The sequence below is a fragment of the Mustela nigripes genome, chromosome 2, assembly GCF_022355385.1.
Source record: "Mustela nigripes isolate SB6536 chromosome 2, MUSNIG.SB6536, whole genome shotgun sequence".
NCBI classification, from domain to species: domain Eukaryota; kingdom Metazoa; phylum Chordata; class Mammalia; order Carnivora; family Mustelidae; genus Mustela; species Mustela nigripes.
Window position 1 is genome coordinate 25,566,896 of NC_081558.1, and position 25,068 is coordinate 25,591,963.

At 46.5% G+C, this 25,068-nt stretch overlaps 1 protein-coding gene across 2 annotated transcripts in view; it reads right to left on the minus strand.

Moving 5' to 3' along the window:
- Positions 1-9,251: 9,251 nt before the first annotated feature.
- Positions 9,252-25,068, minus strand: part of IL17RD (interleukin 17 receptor D) — a 67,265-nt gene continuing 51,448 nt past the window's right edge. Inside the window, exons 4-13 of one of the 2 annotated variants that reach the window (XM_059390007.1) lie at positions 24,724-24,842; positions 24,137-24,257; positions 21,738-21,782; positions 21,492-21,643; positions 19,827-19,892; positions 18,063-18,117; positions 16,689-16,799; positions 15,731-15,894; positions 10,911-11,847; positions 9,252-10,120 (exon numbers count right to left, since the gene is read on the minus strand). In XM_059390007.1, coding sequence (XP_059245990.1) covers positions 10,008-10,120; positions 10,911-11,847; positions 15,731-15,894; positions 16,689-16,799; positions 18,063-18,117; positions 19,827-19,892; positions 21,492-21,643; positions 21,738-21,782; positions 24,137-24,257; positions 24,724-24,842 — 1,883 coding nt within the window. In that variant the 3' untranslated portion in view covers positions 9,252-10,007. Of the gene's footprint in view, positions 10,121-10,910; positions 11,848-15,730; positions 15,916-16,688; positions 16,800-18,062; positions 18,118-19,826; positions 19,893-21,491; positions 21,644-21,737; positions 21,783-24,136; positions 24,258-24,723; positions 24,843-25,068 lie in introns of both variants that reach the window. The other variant, XM_059390006.1, reaches the window with a different exon arrangement.

Sequence of the window (25,068 nt, forward strand, 5' to 3'; positions counted from 1 at the left end):
CTGCCTCTCCATCTACTTGTGATCTCTCTCTGTCAAATAAATAAATAAAATCTTAAAAAAATCATAAAAAAATGCACAATTATACACACATATGCAGGGTCATTAAGTATATCTAACTTCAGGTTGACAAACCAAAGGCAGGACCTGCCTGTTTGCATTCTGCGGCCAGGAGTGCTCGCCTTTCTTTGCCTCGAGTCCTCCGTGGTCTGGCCTTGCCCAGACTGGTGGGAAATGTCTCTGGTTTGACTGAAGGCTGACACCTGCTCGCTACCTGGAATGTGTCTGACCCAGAGCGGGAATCCCCAGGCAGGACCAACCATCCCGGAGGACCACTTCTGTCTCCTCCCCCTTCAACTTCTAAAAAGCAGAGAATTCCCCTAACCTTTTACAGGTTACAGAAACAATCCCAGCTTTTGTTCACATCCAGGGTAGGGCGTGTTCGTCTGCCTGGCACAGGGTCCTTGAAGAAGCAAGTCTAGAAAAATGTGTCTCTACTGGGGCCGACAGGTGACCAAGAAAAAAGGAGCCTGGTGCGTGGAACATGAGCAGATCTCAGACTTCACTCCGCCGACACAGGATACATATGTTCAACTACCAAGAACCCCAGCATTACTGTCTTAATTTAAGTTTGCTGGGAGCACCTTCCCCTCCCCAGCCCCCATCCCGTCCTTCTTAGACCAACACCAAAACAGCCAGGCACGGATCCAGTCTCTTCTCTTAGGGAAGATGCCCTTTTTTTTTTTTTTAAGATTTTATTTATTTATTTGACAGACAGAGATCACGAGGAGGCAGAGAGGCAGGCAGAGAAAGAGAGGGAAGCAGGCTCCCTGCTGAGCACAGAGCCCGATGTGGGGGGGCTCAATCCCAGGACCCTGAGATCATGACCTGAGCTGAAGGCAAAGGCTTTAACCTACTGAGCCACCCAGGAACCCCAGAGGGATAAGATGCTTAATCTCGGCACCTGACAACATCCCTGGGCTGGAGCTCCTCTGAGCGGGGAACTATCTCCCACCCATCTCCATCTGACCCCCACAGAACCCAAGTCTTTCTCTTCCACAGAGTGTTTAATAAGTTTCTATATTTCAAGTGCCAGGCACTTGCCAAGCTTAGCCACGGGTGTTTTATGGACCCCATCTCATCAGAGCCTCACAATAACCTCCATGCAGTGGGTATTCAGTCCCGTCCCACAAATGAAAAAACAGGCTCAGAACAATCAGGTTTCTTGCCCACACTCCTATATATACAAAGAGGTGGATTCAGGAGGGAAATGATCATGTTTGCATCTCAGCCATTACTGTATCCCCACTACATACTTCAGACTGAGAGGCAAGAGGGTTGTGTCATCTATAAATGTGAAAACAGGTGCAACACTCCCCTCCCCCCAGAAAGGGGCTGGGGAGCCAAGCTCACTGATCTTGTATTACTTCCCCTTTACCCCAAAGACCCTATTTGAATTTTGTCTCATTGCAAAAGGTCTTACTGGGATTCGCGTTCTTCCCTCCTTCACTGCATCCTCTACCTACCCTATTCTTGGACCACTTCTGATTTTGTTCCCGTGGACAGTAAGGACAGGATATGCTGGGGGTAGGGGTGGGAAACGGGCATCTGTTGAAGACCCACTGATGCTCAGGACAGCAAAGATGTATTTCTATGTCTCCCTCCTCCATCTGCTTGGCTTGTTGTCAGTAGTCTCTTATTCAACCAAAGCAAATGAAATTCTAATTAAAGCCTGCAAGGGAAGCTGGTCTTTGCTCCCTTTAAAGTTTGCATTTCTAAAACAAAGTAAAACCAGTTGCCTCACAGATGTTGGCAATCTTAAGAACGCTGAACAGGAGGAGCACCTGGCTCCGTCGGGAGAGCATGCGACTCTGGATGGTGGGGCCATGAGTTTGAGCCCCGTGCTGGGTGTAGATAGTACTTAAAAAAAAAAAAAAAAAAAAAAAGATAGGGTTGCCTTGGTGGCTCAGTTGGTGGCGCATCTGCCTTCAGCTCAGGTCATGATCCCAGGGTCCTAAGATCAAGCCCCACATGATGCTCCCTGCTCATGCCCTTTCTCTCCCTCTGTGATCTCTCTCACTCTCTCAAATAAATTAAAAATAAATAAATAAAATGGAAAGAAAGGAAAAAAAGATAGAAAAAAGAAGTAGCTGTAAAAGCAGACTGTTTCTTACTAGTGTGATAAAAATTAGGGTTTCTCTGTTGTCCAAAACCAAATCCCCACCCCCCCCCCAACTAAGAGGAAAGAAAGTACTTACCGCAGCATCTGCCTGTTCGTCTTCCAGTCGAATCCCTTTAGATCTGTTTGCTTGAGCAGTGTAACAAATTTACTCTCAATATTTGCACACAGGAGGTGAGGGAATGTCTACTGGAAGAATGAGGAGCCACTTTTATTGGATGACAGAACATTTGTGGCTCCCACATTTCAGCAGCTCTTTTCAACATTTTTTTTTTTTAAAGATTTATTTATTTGAGGGGCACCTGGGTGGCTTAGTTTGTTCAGCACCTGCCTTCGGTGCGGGTCATGATCCCAGGTCCTGGGATCGAGCCCCGTGTTGGGCTCCCTGCTCAGCAGAGTCTGCTTCTCTCTCTCTCTCTCTCTGCCCCTGCTCCCGACTCAAGCTCTCTCTCTCTAATAAATAAAATATAATTTTAAAAGATTTATTTATTTGAGAGAGCAGGGGAGGAGCAGAAGGAGAGAGAGAAACAGGCTCGCGCAGGGCTCGATCCCAGGAATGCCATGATCACAACCTGAGCCGAAACCTAGAGTCAGACGCTCAAAGGACTGAGCTACTCAGGCGCCCTGCTTTTCAAAATTTCTGAAAAGGTCCATTTGTTCTGACAGTCGACCATGAATATCCCTGTTCTGGACTCCACACAGGCAATATACAACTGCCTGCCGGAAGGCAAGACAAATGCTCAAGGCAGCAGGTTTTCCGTGCAAGACCTACTGGCCGCCTTCGCCTCCTCTCCTTGGATAATCTCTCTCCTCAGAGGCAGAGCCCTCCGAAAGCTGTGCTAGGCACCCAGCTCCTCAGGAAACAGGAAAGATGATGCAGAATAACGAACCACTGCAATCTTAAAACATTTTATTTGGTGCAGAAATGCTAAGGTACAAAAACAACATTTTGCAAATGTCAGCTGTGACCTACTGTCACCTATTTATAGTTATGTACAAATCAAAGAAGACATTGTTTTCAATGTAAAAATAGAGCACATTGTTACAGTCTGTCAGTGCTCACTATTCCTCCAAACCCTACCAAGGACAATCTTAAAGATGAAACCAAGACAATGACAAGAACCACCATGTTCATGTTCCACAGGCTTTACCCCCTAGAACGTAGTAACAGGGAGCTTCTGTAGTTTAAAAAAAAAAAAAAAAAAAGTGAAAATAGAAATTACCTACTCTCTAAATGAACACATGTGGTTTTTACAAAAAGTTTTTGCTCTGTCCAGACTCACCATTCTTTTTCCTTGAGGAAAAAACCCCAAAACCTTTAAATAACAGTTATACGTTAGTGTGCCCCGGACGGTAATTTTTTTTGTCTAACAGATGGAGCAGGCAACTTTGTCCATATCGTGTACAATGCTTCTTTGCATCTTCTCGACTGAACTTTTATTTGGCATCAACATCAGATATGATCATAATCAGATTGCTTTTGTCAGACTTCTGATTGTGCAAAACACAGTGCTGAGTCATTTCAGAGTCATGGCTCCAGCCCTTCAGAACCCAGGAAAGCTCCTAGGGTTGTCTGCGGTCCCAGCAGAATTTCAGGGAGGAACCAAAGAATGGGAGGAGAGGCAACCGGCCAAAATTCCCAAGAGATCCTCCCTCACTCTCTTTGCAAATCAGCCCTTAGCAACTGCTCTCCATCTTGCCAGTGGTTGAAGTGAAGTCCAAACCATCTAATAATATTGTGAGTCATCAATTAGAGGTGATGTCTAGAGAGATGCGAAAATAGAATCTAAAACTGCAGGGAGGGGGAGCTGCCACTCAGAAGGTGAGAGCTTGTCTTGAAGCAGCTCAGGAATGGCATTAAACACATCAGGAATAAGCACCAAGTGTCTGACCACAAGAAGGGTGGGGGGGATGTAACAGGCTCTTGCCGGGCAGGAAGGGTGGATGTGGCAACCAAGGAATCATCAAAATGAGTACAGGCAATATACCACTTTTTAAAAGTGCCATTACAGTTTTAAGTAGTAAGAGAATCCGGGTGCGCGAGGATTTCCCTGTAATCCCCATCCTGCCCTTGGCCTTCTCAAGGCACCAATGTGAGTAAGGCACCATGTTCTGTTTGCTCAACGCAACTGAGCGTGAAGCCGAGACACAGAACAGCAGTGAAAATGATCAAGCCCTTGCAAAACAAGAGCTATGAAGAATGGTTTAAGCAGGTGGGATTATTTACCACAGAAATAAAAACACCAAGGGGATGACTTCACTGGGGTTTTCAAATACACGGAAGGTAACCAGCTGTTCTTCTTCCACGACATGCGGAACAAAAGAAGGCTGGTTTGAATTTCTGTAAGATGGACAAAGAACTATCTGATCAGTGGGGGAGGTTACTGAATTTCCCTCTCTGAAAATCCAGCATCCCATCCATAGCCATATGTCTGAAATAATTCAGGCTCAGACCCCGCTGACACCAGCAGGGGGAAGACATGCTAGATAATCCAAACTTTCTCCCAGGTCCTAAACTCTGAAATTGGAAGCCAAGCTATTGGCTTACAGTCAGACTTCCTTTTGTTTATTTCCACCCCGAGCCTGGAAAAGGAGGTGACATAGAAAGGATGACCCAACACCCCATAAGGACTCCTAACTGATCTCTCAGTATCAGGAAAAGCTTTTCTCCGTGTACTGTTTCACATGTCCAAAACAGAGTCGATTTCACAGATCGTTTCAAACAGAAGACAATGCCAATGGCCTGGCTCTGGTGGACACGTGGGGGTTCCTTGCCCCACCCCCTACAATGTCTGCTTTTCTCTTTAACTCTTGGCCAAAGCTCAGAATGGCACACCGTTTAAAAAATTATTAAGCCAAGAACAAAAACTATAAATATGTCCTTTAGGTTGTGGAATTCAAATGAAAATTGCTCCAAGTGTTAGGTTTTTTAAATTGGAGAACATAAATCTGATTTTTTTGTTTGTTTTTTTAAGATTTTTTTAAAGTAACCCTCTACACCCAATGTGGGGCTTGAACTTACAACCTCAAGATCAAGAGTTGTCTGCTGTACCAACTGAGCCAGCCAGGCACCCCTTTATAAATCTGATTTTGAAATTAGTAACTGGTTTGCCTCTCACTTAAGGCACCACAAAACAAAGAAATAATCAAAACATCGCAAATATATTCACAATCATATCAAACTTCTTTGGGGGAGCAAGGTGGGGGAAAATGGTCTAGCCATCAGCTGCATTTAGCAAGAGCATTTTCTGGTGATATCAGACATCTGTAATTACCATGAATGCTTTTCATTTCAAATCCTACGAGGCAAAGGGGCAAACTGGCAGCTAGTAGGCCAAATCAGGCCCACTCATGTGTTCTTTTGAGCTTGAATTGAAAAAGAAAAAAAAAAGATTTATTTAGTTGCCAATACCATTTAAAAAATCATAATTTTTCATATAAAACCCAGACTGTCAGGGTGCCTGGTTGGTTCCATTGCGTTGAGCATCGGACTCTTGATATCAGCTCAGGTCTTGATCTCAGGGTCATGAGTTCAAGCCCCTCGCTGGGCTCCACATTGGGCATGGAGACTACTTAAAAAAAAAAAAAAAAAAAGAAGAAATCCATATTCTCAGCCTCTCTTGACAAATGGAAAAATCAGTAAACACTACATGGCCACAACTGCCTAGAAGAGCTGCCTTCCTGCAGGTGGGAAGTGCCTCCTGCAGGAAACACTTCTGTTTGGCATAGTCCTCACCATGCCCTATGGTCTCTCTGACACTGAGGAGGAGCTCATTGCACTTATCACTGCACCTTGTTTATCATTACTCCTAGCCTGCTGCAGGGGCACCCCCTGAAGACATCCACTACATAAGAGCAACAGTCTTCGCAAACAACAGAAAAGGCTAATAACCCTCACATGGGTATTGTCCACCTACATCTCTCCAATAAGGACACAAAGAATAATTCTCCCCTAAAAGAGCCAACTTTGTGCTGAGGCTACTGGGGATCGTAGGGTTTTCTTTAAGAGGAGCGTATATCATTTCTTCTCCAGGAATAAAATAGCTTTTGTTTCTTTTAAAAGATGCTCGGGGGGCACCTGGGTGGCTCAGTGGGTTAAAGCCTCTGCCTTCGGCTCAGGTCATGATCTCAGGGTCCTGGGATTGAGCCCTGCATCGGGCTCTCTGCTCAGCGGGGAGCCTGCTTCCCTTCCTCTCTCTCTGCCTGCCTCTCTGCCTACTTGTGATCTCTGTCAAATAAATAAAATCTTTAAAAAAAAAAAAAAAAAGATGCTCGGGGTGGGGGGGGGGAGGTTGGGGGAACCAGGTGGTGGGTATTAGAGAGGGCACGGATTGCATGGAGCACTGGGTGTGGTGCAAAAACAATGAATACTGTTACGCTGAAAAGAAATTTTAAAAAAAATGCTCAATTCTGAAAATCATCTAACTCCACATTTTTGGAGGGACTGTCTTCCTGTTTATTTGTGCTTAAGTCAGGGACTCTGAGATGAGGCGTTGGTTAAAAAAAAAGAAGACATTTGTAGCTATGAAGTAGCAAGACTGAACTCTGATGTGCCAACATACATGAACTTAAATTACTACACATGGATTCCAATGTCATTGCTGTTAAAGACACTTTTCGAACTTGTGCTCTGGGACTGTCTTCAGTTATTACTAATGTGTCAACCAAAACCTGTCTCATGACTTTAAGGTCCCATCTCATTTTTGGTTCAAAATGCTATTACCTGGCTGGTCACCCAACATGAACACCTAGGCCTGGACCTGAGTGACTTCTGATTCTTTCTGGAGACCAGTGTGCCTCAAAGGCCCAGGATTTGGCCGTCTGTAGGACACTGCCCTTCCTGGGTGTCTGGCCTGGGTCTGCCTAGGTGGTTCTTTTTGCTTGGAGCCAACCTCTGGGAGAAGAGCTCACCTTTACCTGAGCTTCCAGCTCCCTGATCCCTCCCCCTCTGCAAAGCTGACTATATCCGATGCAAAGTCCTTTCTGCAGGGCACTGGTGAGTTAAGATCAACAACTAGCTCCCTACCTTCAACTACCTTCAAGACTTGCTTACCTGGTTCCTTGCATCTACCCCTGCTCTCCTGCCCAGAGGACACCAGCTAACTTAGTCAAACAAGCCTCTTAGTCTCCAGATCACGGCTTCTCATGGAGACCATCCCTATAGTCTAAGTCTTATAGCCCCAATTTCTGAAAGCCTGTGATTCAGCAGAACTTTTATCTGAATTCTATCTTACCATTTCCATTATCTGGGACAATGTCAAAGAATGCAGCCCTGCTTAAAACAGATGTTTTGCCTTAATCTGCAAAGCAACTGTTCTCATTCCCAGCAAGAGATGGAAAGGGTGAAGAAGAAGTAGTAGTAGTAGTAGTAGGAGGAGGAGGAGGAGGAGAAAAAGAAAAATAAGAAGTAGGAGGAGGAGGAGAAGAAGAAGAGAAACTAATAAGGCAAAACCACGCAGTTGGGACATCTCAACTTAGTCTGACTTAGGCATTCATACTATGGTTTTGCTACTTGGTATGTTAGAATTTAATTGTGTTGAAACATAAGAAACATTAGTTCTTAAAAATAGGTGGTCCAAACCCTAAATCCAAACTAAAACTTTACCTGATTTTTGGTCTAGCACAGGTTTTTCCCCTTGCATCTTCAAAAGAAGTAAGTTCATTTAGCCATCTCTCTGCCCATGCTCATGGAGCTCCGTTGATGCTCCCACCACCCCCAGTCCTCCGTGCTGCTCTGGGGATCGCTTTTCTCAGAGATGCCTCATTTTATGTGCAAAGCTGAGTATCCTAAAAGTAGCTCCTCATGGTTCCTTTGGAGCATGCACCATTTCTTGGCCTCAGTCTCTCTGATAATGTTCCAAAGTGAATTTTCATGTTCGCAAGTTCCCTTGCAGAACTTATCCCAACGGCAGAATGGCAGGACCGTCACGTGTGGGCATGAGCTCTGCACATGTCCCAGATTCCACAGTGACATGGAACATCTCTTCTCCAACAAGATGCCTGGTTTTATGGGGGAGACAGTTTTGCAGCTCACTTGTCTCCCCTTCAGAGCAGCTGCAGGAAACCTGATGCCGGAGGACAAGCACGTTTTTCTCCCAAGAAGCCGTCAGCTGCCTTTCCAGAACATGCAGTGCGGCATTTGCATCAAAAATACACACAAACCTCTTCTTTCCAGCAAGGCTGCAAACCTTTCCTTCCCCATCTGCCAAGCATGTGCTTGGATGGAAAAGTCATGCTCCGTTCCACCTCCTACCCCTCCTTGAGCTGTTCCTCAGTATCTCCCGTAATATGGATCCTATCTGCTAAAGGAGCGAAACCCAGGATCCCCTATGTGAGTGCTGAGTAAAAGCAGGGTGCCCAAATTCAACAGCACCCACAAAAAAGGTGGAGAAAGATGCTCACAACCCCTCAAGGGGAAAGGAGTTTCCACAGGGAAGACCAAGTCATCATGACGCACATACCTAATACACAAACAGGATTTGAACACCTGTTTTCTCTTTTGGAAACAAATTCTGTAGAAACATCATTCATAGAAACAGAACATTTACTTTTCCTTTTTAAAGCAAATTCTTTCCCCCTAAGCTCTAAATAGCTCTTTTGGTAGAAGAGAGCACAAGAGACAAATCTTTCGTCTGGTAAGTAGAACAGAAACACACAGTGACACATGATTCACAGGCTGGTTGTTGAGGGGAGTGGGGAGGTTGGGGATTACTTTAAGATTCAAGAATTCAATGATTTCAGGTCTCCTGTCTTCTTCAGATGCTATTAGCAGAGCACAACTCATCTTCCTGACCGCTCCCTTCTTCACACCTCCTTAAAATGAGACTTTATCATTAGTCAAAACCGGCTCGGCAAGGTGAGTGGCCGCAACCTGTATGCACAGCCATATTTCAGTCGATCCTGATCCCTAATATTCCAGACACAGCTTTAGAACAGAAGTCCACTGAAGCATGAACTCCAGCTTCCAATAAGACAGCCCAGTTGGGTATTTGTCTTTTAAAAATAAACTTCCAGGCAGCAACGTCTGAGATACTGCACAGCAAACAGAACCCAGGGAAACCTGGCAGGCAGATCTGCCCCCCCCCCCCCCATGATGCCTCCTCACACCAACAGGTGGTCCTGTTCCCTGAGTTTTGATGCTTTCTGCACAATGACCAACCCAGGTCAGGAAATACTGTTGGAATGTTCAGCCTGACCGCACAGCCCCCACCTCAGCCAGCCATGCACCCACTAATACATAAAGACTCATTTTATGAAAGGGGATAGTAGACTCAGTTACCTTTCTGACCTTTGACTCGGAGCTCTTTTGGACACCCACAGCACTGCAAATTCTACACCAAAACCATCATCTGTAACAACATGGTTCCCAGAAAGACTGGCACTTGATTTCTGTGGCCAGAATGATACGAAGAGTGCTTCTCCCACAAAGCATTTCAGTTCAAAGTAGCCAACGGCAAACAGGCAAAGTTTGCAGAGAGAAACAAAATCTGAGTGATCAGTGCAGGTATGTTCCTGCATCTCTGTGCCTGTTTCTTCCTTACCTCCCAGAACTGACTCTAATCCAAGGTCTGACCTAATGGGACAAGCTGCTGTTGGGCCTTATGGATATGACTTTCAGAGATACCCATATGGTTTGAGAAAATTGGAGATTTGGCCAAGATACCAGGTAGAGGGATGGGGCATGGAGAGCAAGTACTGGCCCAAATTTCACTCCAAATATCCTTGTCGGAGACCTCAGCTCCAAATGGCCTGCGCAACCGGAGAGAAGACCTGGGGGACCAGAGAGAGGCAGCAGCTAAAGTGGCAATGCTTAGACTCTACTTCCATTTCGTTACAAAGGGGCGACCACGTGGAGTTCACCAGTGTAGCTGCAACAACCAGGGTCTGCTTTGCACGTCCCGGAGGCGAGGAGCTTGGAAGGAAAGGTAGGAGGGTCCTCCTCACCTAAGGAAAGAAGACAGTGGGGAGCCACACGTCATTGTACTTTACCGGGCCGGGGGCTCAGGCCAGGCTGTGGCTGAACCTGGGTTTGGACTACGGGCTTTACGAGTGATGCAGGCCCCCCAACCAACTCAAGACTGAGCAGTCCCATGCTATTGGCAGGTTCCCTTACTTGAGAGTCAAGGGCTTGCATGTAGGACTCCATGCACTGTAAGGGGTAACTCCAGAGGGCATCCTGCTGGCATTCCCTGGGGAGGCCGGGCTCTCCCACAGGGTCCTCCCACCGGGCCCTTTGCTGAGTCAGCTGTGGTGGACAGAACACTGTGCCCACCAACCCCAGGATCGTTAAAAGACGTGGCTTTGAAAGCACTGGCACTGGTGAGGGGTGGCGAATACTGCAAAGCCCAACAAAGACAAAGTGCACAGACCCTCATCTGGTACACTTCGGGCAAGCTCTGTCTTGGTAGCCAGAGGCCTGTGGAGGTCAGGAAGGTGATACGATATACACACTGTATGTGGCATAACACTCCTGGCAGGGGCCGGGTAGCTCACCCTCACTGAGCCTCAGTATTCACTCACTGCTCGCACAAGTGAACATCCCCATTGCCTAGAAGAAATCGACACTATCCGTGGAGTCGTGCTACTGCCCATAAGCTTCATTGCCAACGAGTCTGCACCCAACTTAAAAAAACACTTGCATGGATTTGGGAATTAGGGACAAAGGCTATGGACTGCATCAGGAACCGGACCCCAAAGCACCCTCAGCGCCCCCCCCCCCCACCCCGCGCCTTACCCAGGCCGGAGGAGGACGACACGCTCTCTGTCAGCGAAGATGTTTCTGTCTGATCTGCCGAGAGTCCTTCCATTAGGGGTAGGGACAGCTCGGAGGAGGGCACCGATGAGTCGTAGATGCCCGAGTCCCGAGGCATGTCCGAGGGGCTGGAGGCTTTCCCGGCATGCAGCAGGGGCCGCAGGACCGAGCTGCCCCTTGGCCCGGGCCCAGCCTCTGCGTCTTGGTCCAGGACCAAGTGCAGGCCCTCCGAGGGTGAGTTGGACCGTGCCCGGGCGACCGCAGCCTCCGCCTTGAGGCAGAAATCACCGTCGGGCTCTGGTTTGCACATGACATCATTTAACACCAAGCCCGAGTCAAACTTCTCCAGCACCGGCTCTCGGGAGTGAAGTGGGGGAGGCCGGAGAGGAACGAACTGCTTCTCAAACCAGTCGGGCTCCTCGTCGATAAACTGGTGCATATTGCAAATGGCGACGTAAAGGGACCGGCCTGACTTGCTGCGAAAGTAGTTCCTTCTGCTCACCTGTCCCAGGTACTGCCCAGGCTCCAGGAGGCCCTGGTCTCTGGAGTGCAGGTGGGAACAGAGCTGGGGAAGGTTGTCCATGAGCTTGTACTTGGTGCTCAGGTCCAGGACGCCGGGAACATCGCCCTCGCAGGAATAATCGAAGTACACGGCGATGAACTTGCTGAGCTGGGCGGAGGAGCTCTGCTTGGCCTGGCGGAGCTTCTCCGCGATGGCTGCCACCGCCACCAGGAAGAGCTCCCCTTTCCCCGAGCCGCGGCCGCTGCCTTTGTGCTTGTAGTTCTTCTTGTCCACGAAGTACTTCATGCCTTTGGAACACACCACGATGATGAACTGGGACTCGTGGATCTTCTGGATGACCCATTCTCTCTGCCCTTCTCGGCAGAGGCTGAAGTCCTCCCACAGGTCCAGAGCCACCTGGAATGAGAACAGGGACCTCACTCACCTACACAGCCTGGGGCGTGGGGCCACAAAAACAAGAGGGTTAGGAGAAGGTCCCCTCCTATGTCCTTTAAGCGTCATCAGCACTGCTGCATGCGGGCTCAGGGATGCGGGATCTGGGAACAGCGAGCGTTCTGTGGGGGGACAGTGACATGCCAGGCCCTCTGCATTGGGTGCTTGTTTCAGCCTAAAGTGGGGGCCGTTACCACTCTCCCCCTACGAGGGAAAAAACGGAGGGAACAGAGCTTCTGGCAACCTGCCCAAGTCACATATCCCGAGTGAGGCCCTCAAGAGGGCTCTGAGTGTGCCAGTGAGCCCCTTGAACGGGAGGCCTGGGGCCGGTCTCTGTGATGAGTGCAGCAGACACTTTGTCCTGAAGACAAAGCTAGAAGGTGATGGTGGATAGGTCTGGGTGAGGGACCCCAAAGCAGGCAGGAAATTCAGCTCAGGTCTGGATGTCAGAGTGGCCTGCCGTGCTAGCTGACTCACATCCACAGAATGTGATGGACAGAGAAGACCTCCTTGGCCCCTCTCACAGCCCCAGGGTCAGCCATGCTGTTTACCAGTCCATCAACGACCCGGGGCGGGTGGTGGACTGCAGTAACATAGCCACTGAAGGTAGCTCACTTGTGAGTGACTGGCACCTCCCACCATGATGTCACAGCAGTCTGGGGGGGTAGGCCATATAAGGCCTTTAATCCCAAGGAGGTTCTGGGAGGGAGCTGGGGGTGGGGGCACCCACAAAGCAAAGAAAATGGGGCATGCATGTGCCCCTCAGAGGGCTTCACCTTCTCAGACCATTTTCATCTGATTCTGCTGAAACGTCTCTTGGCAGTTTAATCGCCTCTTTCCTTCTGTAGTCCAGAAACAAATTCTCAGTGGCTATGCCTGAACAGGAGCCACAGTCTCTTATGGGGAAGGGGGTTCTGAAATGACTTTGTCTTCCTCTTTGGCTCTAAGGAAGGCAGTCCCCAAGATCCACCCACTTGCTGAAAATAATCCTGAACTGACTTAATTAATTAATTGCCTTAACTCTCACTAGCATTATACATTCTAAAAGCTAACTGGGGGGGGGGGGGGCACCTGGGTGGCTCAGTGGGTTAAAGCCTCTGCCTTCAGCTCAGGTCATGATCCCAGGGTCCTGGAATCAAGCCCCACATCGGGTTCTCTGCTCAGCAGGGAGCCTGCTTCCCTTCCTCTCTCTCTGCCTGCCTCTCTGTCTACTTGTGATTTCTCTGTCAAATAAATAAATAAAATCTTAAAAAAAAAATAAATAAAAGCTAACTGGGAGTATATACCAAGCATGTTTAAAATGTTATCATCTTTGACCCAGCCATTCCATTTCCAGGCTTCCAGCTCTGGAAAGTCATCAGAAAGGAGGTAAAATTGAACAGTGAGCTCTTTAGCAATAGGAAATAACTCAATTATAGTGAAATGATATTATGGATCACTATTTAAAATTGGCTCTTGGGACTCCTGGGTGGCTCAGTGGGTTAAAGTCTCTGCCTTCGGCTCAGGTCACGGTGCCAGGGTCCTGGGATCAAGTCCCGCATCAGGCTCTCTGCTCAGTGGGGAGACTGCTTCCCTTCCTCTGTCTCTCTGCCTGCCTCTGCCCACTTGTGATCTCTGTCAAATACATAAATAAAAATCTTAAAAAAAATAAAATAAAATTGGCTCTTTAAAATTAAATGGTGCAGCCACTCTGGAAAGCAGTATGGAGCTTCAGAACTATCCTACAATCCGTAATTGCACTACTAGGTTATTTACCCAAAGAATACAAAAACACACATCGGAAGGAATATACACACCCTGGTGTTTATAGCAGCATTATCAACAATAGCCAAATTATGGGAAGAGCCAAGATGTCCACTGACTGATGCAGGGATAAAGATGTGGTGTGTGTATAGCTACAATGGAATATTATTCAGCTCTAAAAAAGAATGAAATCTTGCCATTTGCAATGACATGGATAGACCTAGTGAGTACTGTGCTAGGCAAAGTAAGTCAGTCAGAGAAAGACAAATACCGTACGGCTTCACTCATGTGTGGAATTTAAGAAACAAAAACCATCCTAAAGGGATAAAAGGAAGAGGCAAACCAAGAAATAGACTCTTAACTCAAGAGAACCAACTGATGGTTACCAGAGGGGAGGTGGATGGTGGAGGAGTGAAATAGGGGTGGGGATTAAGGAGGGCACTGGTCAAGATGAGCACTGGGTGTTGTATAGAAGGGATCAATCACTATAGTGTACACCTGAAACTACTATTACGCTGTATATTAACTGACGGGTTTTATTTTTTATTTTTTTAAAGATTTTATTTATTTATTTGACAGAGAGACATCACAAGTACACTGAGAGGCAGGCAGAGAAAGAGAGAAGGAAGCAGGCTCCCTGCTGAGCAGAGAGCCCAATGCGGGACTCGATCCCAGGACCCTGAGATCATGACCTGAGCCAAAGGCAGTGGCTTAACCCACTGAGCCACCCAGGCGCCCAACTGATGGGTTTTAAATAAAAACTTTAAATGATAAAATAAAATTGCAGTTTATGTAGAACTTCCAATAGTGTAAAGAATTATTAAATGAAAAGACAGAAAAATCATTCTAATACCCCCCCATATGCAAAACCATATGCATGAGTTCATCTATGTAGAAAAAACTGGAAAGGAAATACACCAAATATTAACTGTGGATCCTCTTCCTCCAGGGTGAGATTACAGGTCATTTTTTCCAGTTTCCAAAATTTCTACAGTAAGTACTACTACACTCACAATTGGAAGAAGTATTCCCCACCCCGGAGGCTAGTTAATTACAAAGCAGAGCACATGGGTCTTTTGAAGACCGTGTGGCACCAGCCAGAGGTTCCAATTGGTTGTTCAGTACCGGCTGGGGGTCTGCCCATCTCCTCAGCTTTACGCGTCAGCCTTGTAAATAGGCATTATGGACACTAGGGGGCAGCCTTGGCACATGGAGAGACTGAGAAACCCACCAGCAGGCAGTATCAAAGCACCAGTAACTTTCATTACACAGCCATTGTACAGTTCTTGCATTGGTAAGAAATAGGGTGTGCCTTCCATGAGAGCTTCAAACTTCACTCTAAAATTAGCCCTATGACATAGAAAAGCTACATATTCATAGTTTAACTCGAGAACAGGCAAGAAACTGAGGCAGACCATTTGAGTCCTTGATACATTATTGTTTTCCTTTCTTAGCAAAACTCCTCCAAAGTATTGTCTAAATCCCCTGCTTGATCTTCCAACCTCTTTCTGACCCGTCAAGGCTCACCAAGATGTCTTGAGTGACCACCTTCCCCCACTCCTTTTGCGTGTTCCCAGGGCATGGGCCATACCCCTCCAGACAACCACAAGGTTTTCTTTTTTTTTTTTTTTTAAGATTTTATTTATTTATTTGACAGAGAGAAATCACAAGTAGACGGAGAGGCAGGCAGAGAGAGAGAGAGAGAGGGAAGCAGGCTCCCCGCTGAGCAGAGAGCCCAATGCGGGACTCGATCTCAGGACTCTGAGATCATGACCTGAGCCCAAGGCAGTGGCTTAACCCACTGAGCCACCCAGGTGTCCCAACCACACGGTCTTCTTGATGTTTATCAAACTTCCTGCCAGGTAGGTGCCTCAAGAGGCCTCTGAGAAGGGTTAGGACTAAGGATTCGGGAACATTTCGTGCTGGTGATGGGCAGGACAGACTGAAGGAGGAGTGTGAGGCTGACCCCAATTTGGAAGGGGGCTAGGCACTGGGGGAGGGCAGGTGTTGCCCAAGAAAGCCTGGAGGGAGGGAGCGAGCGTGGAGAACACAGGGAGCACATGTCCTTCCTCAGGGGGAAGGGAAGAGACTTCTGATTCCTCACCTCACAGCCACAGAAGTCCTGGAGGAAGTAGGCAAAACACCGGACAACGTTCATGTGGTTCTGGCCATCTTTGCTGGAATAGCAGAGGAAGACCTTGGGCCGTGGCTGGAGCCTCTCCCTGGGGAGCACCGTGGTGTACGAGGACGACTCAGAACTCTCTTCATCTAAATGTGAATATATATTTTCTAAATTGGAAAAGAAGATAGGGTTGATGCCTACAAGCAATGCTTTGTCCTGTGCCCTAAGACTCAGGGACCTAATGCCATCTTCAAGAAACAATAGTTGATACTCCCAGTCCCCAGTCCCTGGGGTCCCTACTGGAAACAGGACAGCTAATCTCTCCAGTGGAGCAACAAATGGCCAAAATGGGTTGTTCACCTGAAAATGAGCTTGGGTAAGCCGAGAAAACTATCGGGACCACTCTGGTCAGTGGAGAGCACCCAGAAGCAGATCTTGCAATCAAGTGTACCTACCAGCCCAATTAAGGACTAACAGAGCTGACCTTCTTAAAAAAAAAAAAAAAAAAAGGCAAAACCAAAAGAAAACCCTTTTATTGAGGTATAACCTACAAAGGTAAAGTGCATAAATCTTAAGAGTTGTCTCGGTAAGCTTTAATCTAAGTATATATCATCACTCAGATTAAGATAAAAAACATTTCCAAGCTCCCTAAAAAGTTCACTCCCAACACCTGCCTTTCCCGTAGCTCATACTTTCAGGCTTTGTTTATGTTCTTGAATTTACTACCCTAAGTTTGGAAACAGAATTATGGCTTCATGTTCATAGCTCCTGCGGTTAAAAAGTCAAGTATCTTAATGCTAGGAACTACAGGACCCACATGGCTTCCCAGATACCCATTTGGTTGGGGAGCACAGTGGGGTGTTGGCCCAAGGACTCCCAGGGTCCGCCTGTTAGCTGATGTCCTGCCCACCTGGGGGGAACACACCACGCAAAGAGATACCTTGTTGTTTCTTGCGGCACATCACGGTGAAGAGGGTCGCAAATGCCGAGATGACAACCAAAGGCACAGTGATGGCAACAGCCCTGATGGGCCCAGCCCATGGGGAGTGTGCTGGGAAATGTCAAAGACAAGGCTTGAAACTTAAGCAGCACAAATTCAAAGAGAATTTTTTTTCTCCCTTATTTTGTGTTTTTTTTTTCCTAAATATTTTATTTATTTATTTGACAGACAGAGATCACAAGTAGGCAGAGAGGCAGACAGAGAGGAGGAAGCAGGCTCCCCACTGAGCAGAGAGCCCGATACGGGGCTCAATCCCAAGACCCCTGGGATCATGACCCGAGCCGAAGGCAGAGGCTTTAACCCACTGAGCCACCCAGGCGCCCCCCCTTATTTTGTTTTTAAAGAGTTTATTCTTAAGGAATCTCTACATCCAATGTGGGGCTTGAACTCACAATGCCAAGATCAAGTGTCCCACACTCTACTGACTGAGCCAGTCAGGCACCCCTCTTTTCCTCTTTTTAAACATAAGCAGTGTAACAGGTTCTGGGAGCCCTGACCACTTTCTCTAGTTAGTACTGGTCTGGTGTTTATAAAAGGATTCCTTTTAAAGAATATGTAAAATATTATTCAACAGAGTCACTCAGACAGTAAATACTTGTGAGAATTTTGCCCTGGGAAACCTCACCTCCCACCACTTTTCTTCCAAGGACAAGTGACTATTTGGTCCCAGCTACACATAGACACACACCCACACATACACACCAACCACACTGGCCTCCGTCTTCCAGGCATCGACATTAGGATGGAAGGAAAGTTGTTTTGATGGAACATTTTTATTTATTAATTTATTTTTGGAAGAGTGAGGTGGGTAGGGAGAGAGGGAGAAAGAGAATCTTAAGTAGAATCCTTACTCTCAGCACGGACCCTGACACAGGGCTCAATCTCACGACCCTGAGATCGTGACTGGAGCCAAAGTCAAGACTCAGTCACTCAACCAACCAAGCCACCCAGGTACCCCTGAGGGGACATCTTTTAAAAGAGAGGAACTCGGTTGCCTGGGTGGCTCAGTGGGTTAACCCTCTGCCTTTGGCTCAGGCCATGATCTCAGGGTCCTGAGATGGAGCCCCACCTGGGGTTCTCTGTTCTGCAGGGAGCCTGCTTCCCCCCTCTCTCTGCCTGTTTCTCTGCCTACTTGTGATCTCTGTCTCTCTGTCAAACAAATAAATAAAATCTTTAAAAAAAAAAAAAAAAAAGAGAGAGAAGAACTCAAATGCTGTGTTTTGATTTTCTAAACCATGAAGTACAGAAAGTATCAAATAGCATGGTCTACTGTATTCCAGAGCCAACATTTCACGCAGAAAAAAAAAATCATACCTGGCTTTAAGGCATAATGCATCACTTTCCTTGTTGTATTAGTATCATCCACCAGCTGCAAAACAGAGGATGTTGTATCATTATTTTTTTGAAGCAATAACATCTCAACAGATTTCATTCACTTTTCCATCCGTAGACAGTGTGGGGGCAGGAGGACGGCGAGCAGATGCCTAGGCTCGTTTACGAGCTGAGAGACTAGACATTAAATCAGATAAATCCCCGCGTTACCAACTCAACACTCTCAACCTCATCACCTTCCGTGAATCAAACATTGTTCATTCACTGGTGAGCTCAGCTAGTGAGTTCCACGTTCTAACAATCCTCCATTATAATGGCATCCTGTCGCTCATTTTACTGGGCCGCCATTGATGCTTTCGGCGGGTGTGTCTGTTCAAAACCACAAACTACTAACGAGTCATACAACATGTGTGTCTCCCAAAACGTTAAGACATGTTCACCGTCTCTAAATAGCAGGGCTGTGAACAAATTTTTCATTTCCTTTTCTATTTTTCTTTTATTCCTATTTTTGTGGTATGTTTGATACTGGAAAAGGAATCTAAAATAAAAGAGGAAAAATACTATCATTTGCTTGCTTTTTTCAGTGGTATTTTAGAACTTCATGTATACGGATATTGAAAATGTCAGCAGAAACCTAGAGAAGTATAGGCAGATATAATGGGCAGAACTTTTCCTTTCTGTTTAACTAACAGTTTTTAGGGACACCTGCGTGGCTCAGTCGGTTAAATGCCTGCCTTTGGCTCAGGCCATGATCCCAGGGTCCTGGGATCAAGTCCCAAGTCAGGCTCTTTGCTCAGTGGGGAGCCTGCATTGCCCTATGACTGCCTCTCTCTCTTGCTGACATATAAATAAGTAAAATTTTAAAATAAAATAAAAATAAAAGTTTTTAAATCTAAATTTTAAAAAAAGATATTTTTGTAGCCGGGGCCCAGAGCAGGTTGCCGCAGTAGGTAACACAATGGCCTACTAATAAATATTTTGTAATATAACTACTGGAGAAAGAAATAGTACAAGGACCCTCAGACCATCCCTCTGTCCCCCTGAAAGCAGAAAATAGATCTCCCATATGACAAATACCCTCACTTCCCTGTAAAGTAAAAATGACATCCTTAATTTTCTGAGATAGGGACTTTAAAGTCGAGAGAACTGTAGAAACAAACCTTGTTACTTCTTTGTCTAATTTATTAACTCAGCCTAAATTCCACTTAGAACCCTTTCCTAATTAAAGCTCCCAAACATCTATTTTCTTTATCCTGTCAATTCTTCACAAATTTATTATCTCTTTGTCCAAAAAGCATAACAACTGTGCCTGCCTTTGTCATTTCCTTGGGTTTCAATTTCATTTTGGGGCCTCTGTGCGCACTGAGTAAGACTCTGGTTTTTTTCTCCCCTTAATCTGTCTCACGTCAATTTAATTCCTAAACCAGCTGGAAGAACCCAGGGAGGAAAGAAGGAATTTCTTCCTCTCCTACAAAGGAATACTGTATAGAAATTCTAAATCATGATTATGTGGACTATATGGTTTCATAAGAATATTTATATGAACTATTTTAAATGCTGAGAGAGAAACATCAAAGACTGATTACGTATAAACTTTCTAAAAAAGCATGTTGAGGACTATGTAAAAATACAACTATGCATTACTTTCAATGGCTTGAAATTTTGGTGTTGTAAACAGTCGGAATTCTTCATGAACTAGATTCACTCTGTAGCATTAGTAATAGGACTTTCTTGAATTATACATACCTCAATTATATAATCCCCAGGAGAAACGTTTTGAAGGAGGCAGCTGGTTGTCTCTGTATTTTGCTCCTGCAAAGCAACAACACCAACCCTTTAAAAACTCACTTCTTAGATGAGGGTCATCCGGACCTCTCTTTTCTCCCAGAGCTGAAGGACACTTGCCACCTGTCTTGACCATGTTCAGAATAGATTAATTAGATCAGTAAGCAACCCTGTTTAACTGCTACACAGGATTTGACCTTCACTCTGATAGGAAAGCCCAGGAGAGCGCAGGACCCCTGTCATAGTCTGTACTTAGTGAGGCCCTCAGCAGGACTATTTCATTTGCAGACAAGGAACCTAGTTAGAATACCCTTTACTTATTGAAAGGGTGAGGAAAGAAATTACCTGCCCATGTTTGTGCATATTTTACACGCTGTAATTTCGACGGGAGGTCAAGGACAGAAGTGAGAGCCCACAGGAAAGCAAAACTCAACAGGACAGAAGCTAGGTTCTGCTACCATGACCAAAAACCTCTCTTGGTGCTTACTAGAGGCCGGTCCTATGGTCTTCCACAAGACATTTGCCCCTCTTGCTGACAGCCCTCAGTTTAAGAACTTGGTTGTTGAGTTTCTACTTAACTTTGGTCTATGTGTACAATCAGTAAGCCCCTGAAAGCTTAGTGCCTTGGCTCCAAGATGTGATTTTCTACTGACTAGCTTTGTGACTTTGAGCAAGCCAGATGACCTCACGGAGCCTTGGGTTGCCCATCTGTAGAGTGGGGTGACAGCAGCCTCTGTTGCATAGAGTTGTAAGGATTCAATCAGCATAAAACATGGTGACTGGCACACAGTGAGCACCCAATTAATATTTAAAATAGAGCAGAATGGGGGCGCCTGGGTGGCTCAGTTGGTTGGGCGACTGCCTTTGGCTCAGGTCACAATCCCAGAGTCCCGAGATCAAGTCCTGAGTCGGACTCCCAGCTCCATGGGGAGTCTGCTTCTCCCTCTGACCTTCTCCCTCTCATGCTCTCTCTCACTCTCTCTCTCAAATAAATAAGTAAAATCTTTTAAAAATAAAATAAAATACAGCAGGATGAACTAGAAATACTTAATTCTTTTGGTTCCTTGGTAATACCTTTCCCAGGTTTCATCCCCCGTAGGATAGCAGGTGTGTAGATAACTGGAGAGTGAGGGTTGTCCATGAGACCTAACATTCTGGATTATCTACCAATTGCTGAGATAAAGCCTCATATTCACGTTGAACCATCCAAATTCCAGGGGCACAAGGGTCACTTTAAAACATATATTGGGGCACCTAGGTGGCTCAGTCAGTTAAGCGTCTGCCTTCGGCTCCAGTCATGATCTCGGGGTCCTGAGATCAAGCCCTGCATCAGTCTCTCTGCTCAGCAGGGAGTCTGCTTCTCCCTCTCCCTCTGTGCTCTCTCTCTTTCTCAAATAAATAAAATCTTTTAAAAAATAAAGAGAATAAAAATAAAACCAATGAGAGAGAGCATGAGAGGGGGGAGTCCGATGAAGGACTAGATTATGGGACTCCAAGGTCATGACCTGAGCTGAAGGCAGTGGCTTAATCAACTGAGCCAGCCAGGCACCCCAAAAAATAAAATCTTTTAAAAATAAATAAATAAATAATGTAGTGTTCCTGAATGTACGCACAGCAGCAGCTCACCTGTTTACAGGTCTTTCTCCTGAAAGGCCCTTCATGCTTGAGCTTATAGTGAAGATAGAAGAAACGGAAGCCAAAGGTGTGTGGCGCGGGATCAAAGGACACCTGCATGTCCAAACCGTGCTGAGTGATGTTCAGGTTCCGAGGCTTCCAGACTGGGAGGAGGAAGGACCAGAGTGAGCACCCAGGGGCACCCCCCCGACACCGCCTTGCGGGCAGGACCTGACGGACGGGACCAGCTCTACTTACACGGCTTACAGGCCAGGTTGTCCGGCTGCAGCAACAGGTCGCAGGCTATGAAGAAAGACGCAAAGTTTTAGTTTCCACACAGTTTGACATTTTCTTCATCCTCTTGGATGATGAAATAAAATACATATGATAAAATAAAAATGTTGGACGTTCAATAAAACACAAATACACGGTGCTGGGTAGTGTGGGGAAAAGTATAAGATATGCCAATTCAGCAATGATTTTCAGTACAGTGTAGTTATAGCTCATGAAAATTTAAATCAGACAACATAAAAATATGAATGTGCTTCATTTTATGCCAAATAAATGTAAACAGTGTCAAGTCACCCAGACTCTTGAAGCTTGTCAAGCATGACAGAGTTTCAAGGTCAGCAGCCAAGGGCAGGAGGACTGTGTTCAGGCTGCTGCCACAGACTCTGGTTTAGCTGTGAACAGAAATAAAGCCAGCCCCTGCTCCTCTGTCCGGGGATTTAGGCACAACAGAACTCTGGAGTGATGCTGGTAACTGTCCTGGATGGCTGTGACCTTCGCTAGCAAATGTTCTGATGGAGTCTAAAAATGGCATCGAGACATCTACCAGGTAGTAGCACCAAACCAACAGGGCTTGGAAGCAGGGCTTAAATGTGACACTAAGGGGCACCTGGGTGGCTCAGTGGGTTAAGCCTTTGCCTTCGGCTCAGGTCATGATCCCAGGGTCCTGGGATTGAGCCCCACATCGGGCTCTCTGCTCTGCAGGGAGCCTGCTTCCTCCTCTCTCTCTGCCTGCCTCTCTGCCTACTTGTGATCTCTGTCAGATAAATAAAGAAAAAATCTTAAAAAAAAAAAAGTGACACTAAAACAGTAAGAGAGGCCCAAGAGCTGGTCCAGGATGCCATGCTGCTCACCCAAGGAGAACCTCCCGGCAAATGGCCACACAACGCCAAGAAAAGCAAGGCAGCCTCCACAGATCCCAGGGCACCGAAACGGTGATAAAATTCCATGTTCTGCCTCCGCCTCACCTCCAAATAGACATGTTGATTCCGACGGGAAAAATTAACCTTAAACTGTGTTAATTCTGATCAAAGTGAGCTTTTCATAAATGCATCCGAATCCTCTAATTGGTTATATATGCCAGGCATTGAGATGTAGCATGCACATAGTCTTTGCCCTATGGAATCCTATTTTAATTCAGAAAATGAGACCAGGTGTTATAAAATAACTTCACTGCACAGAAACTATAGTTAATAAAGAAGGAAGGAAGGCAGGCAGGCAGGCAAAAAGACAACAACCAGAGTATGAGTTCCGGAGTTGAGAACAGAACAACCTCGCGTGGGAGGACGCAGGAAGGGCTGTCGCACCGGACTGCCCGCGGGCCATCGGACGGCCAGACAAGAAAGCCCAACCAGGAAGGCACGAGGGAACAGCGGCAGGTTTCGGGAGGCCTGGGTACCGAATCTGAAAGCGGAGATTCAGGTTGAGGAAAGACACGCCACAGCACGGGCGGAACAGACGGCAAAGGGAAGGCGGCACAGCTGGCTGCCGAGTGTGGACCCACAGTCCGACTTCTGGGTTCGAATCCCAGCCCCGGCCAGAGGCTCTTTAACGTCTGGGGGTGTAACTCCACATCTAATAAGTGGAGATGGGAGGATTAAATTCTCTGAAGGGTCGGGATGGGGGTAAACGGAGTCAGTATTTAGAAAGGATTTAGAGGGGCGCCTGGGTGGCTCAGTGGGTTAGAGCCTCTGCCTTGGGCTCGGGTCATGATCCCAGGGTCCTGGGATCCAGTCCCGCATCGGGCTCTCTGCTCAGCAGGGAGCCTGCTTCCTCCTCTCTCTCTCTGCCTACTTGTGATCTCTGTCTGTCAAATAAATAAATAAAAATCTTAAAAAAAAAAAAAAAGAAAGAAAGAAAGAAAGAAAGCATTTAGAACTGGGCCTGATACATAGATGTTAAACAAACTTTCTAGAAAGAGGCAATCTCAGGGTTACTGATTTGACTGTCTTAATGTAATCCTGAAAACAGACAATCACAGAAGCCATTTTCCTGATAACAGGTAAAAAAAAGATGGAATTATTTCATGCTCTACCCTTCATCTCCAAAATCAAGTGCTACTTTTTTGTCCTCCCCCCCCCACCAAATGGTTTTAATTTATGGTTGTCTTACAGCAGCTGCACCCCCCACACACTTAAAAAAAAAAAAAATCAAGCATCATGTCTACTCTTGAACCAGCTGGCAATGGGCAACTCAGGTCGGGTGAACTTCTAAGAATTGCTTTTCTGGATACTTTTTCTGGATGCTTTTTTCCTCACCATGCTGGTTTCACACTAGTATTTGGTGGGCTCTTCAATATATCGCCCCCAAAAGTCATGGGGGTCAGGAGCAGTTTCACGATGGGAACCTAGCAGGCAGGCCATACTTACCACGGGTTCTAAAGAAGAAAGGGTGGTAATTGCTTTCATTTTTAATGGAAGGAAAAGGGACGATCTTCACAAAGTAATCCGTTTCAAATTTCATATTCAGGAAAGGTTGAGATTCCATTCCCTAAAAGGGAATAAAAACAGACACGATATCACCCAACCCTCCACCTACACACCAGACCTTCAGGCCTCCCTGACGGTCACCCACACACTCTTCCAGACCTGGGGGGGGGTCTGTTTTCAGGACCACATTTAACGGGAATAAAAGATCGGCAGTGCTGCCTGTTCTCTGGCAGGGAAACCACGGCTGGTTCATGTGGAACCTCAGAGCTGGTGGGGAAGAGCTCACACCCTCTTGAGAGCACAAACCCACCTTCCAGGACATGTAACCCGAGAGGTGTGTGCTGGAGAGATTCTCTGGGCGTGGAGCAGGCTTGAGGTGTTGCCGAGCTATTTCTCGCCCACCTTGGCAGGAGGGGCAGACCCCACAGCCCCTCCTTCTCCAGTTTCACAGACGTTCAATCAGACCATGGCGTGACCCCCAGAACAATGGCGTGTCTTCAGGAGCACATTCCATGCGTGTGACTTACGGTTCTTTTGAAGCTACTGTTGAGCTGCTTTGGGTCCTTTAGAATCAGTTGTTGGCACCGTCTTCCCTCCGACTTTAGCTCCTCCAGTATTACTCGAAATCCTTTTAGGAATTCGATGCCTAAGCAAAGCAGAATTCTTTTATGAAAAGCGAACCTAATTACCTTTGAACACACTTTTCCTGCCTCCCAGATTACCTTCCTTTCCGCCTACACAACAGAGTTAAAGGAATTCTAACTTCGGCCCGAATATCCGGGTTTTAAGGGAGGAAAACCGCGTGCCCTGCATTCCTCTGGGACAGGCCAGGTGATTTCAGAGAAAATTAATTAGCTCTACTGCAGCCAGCC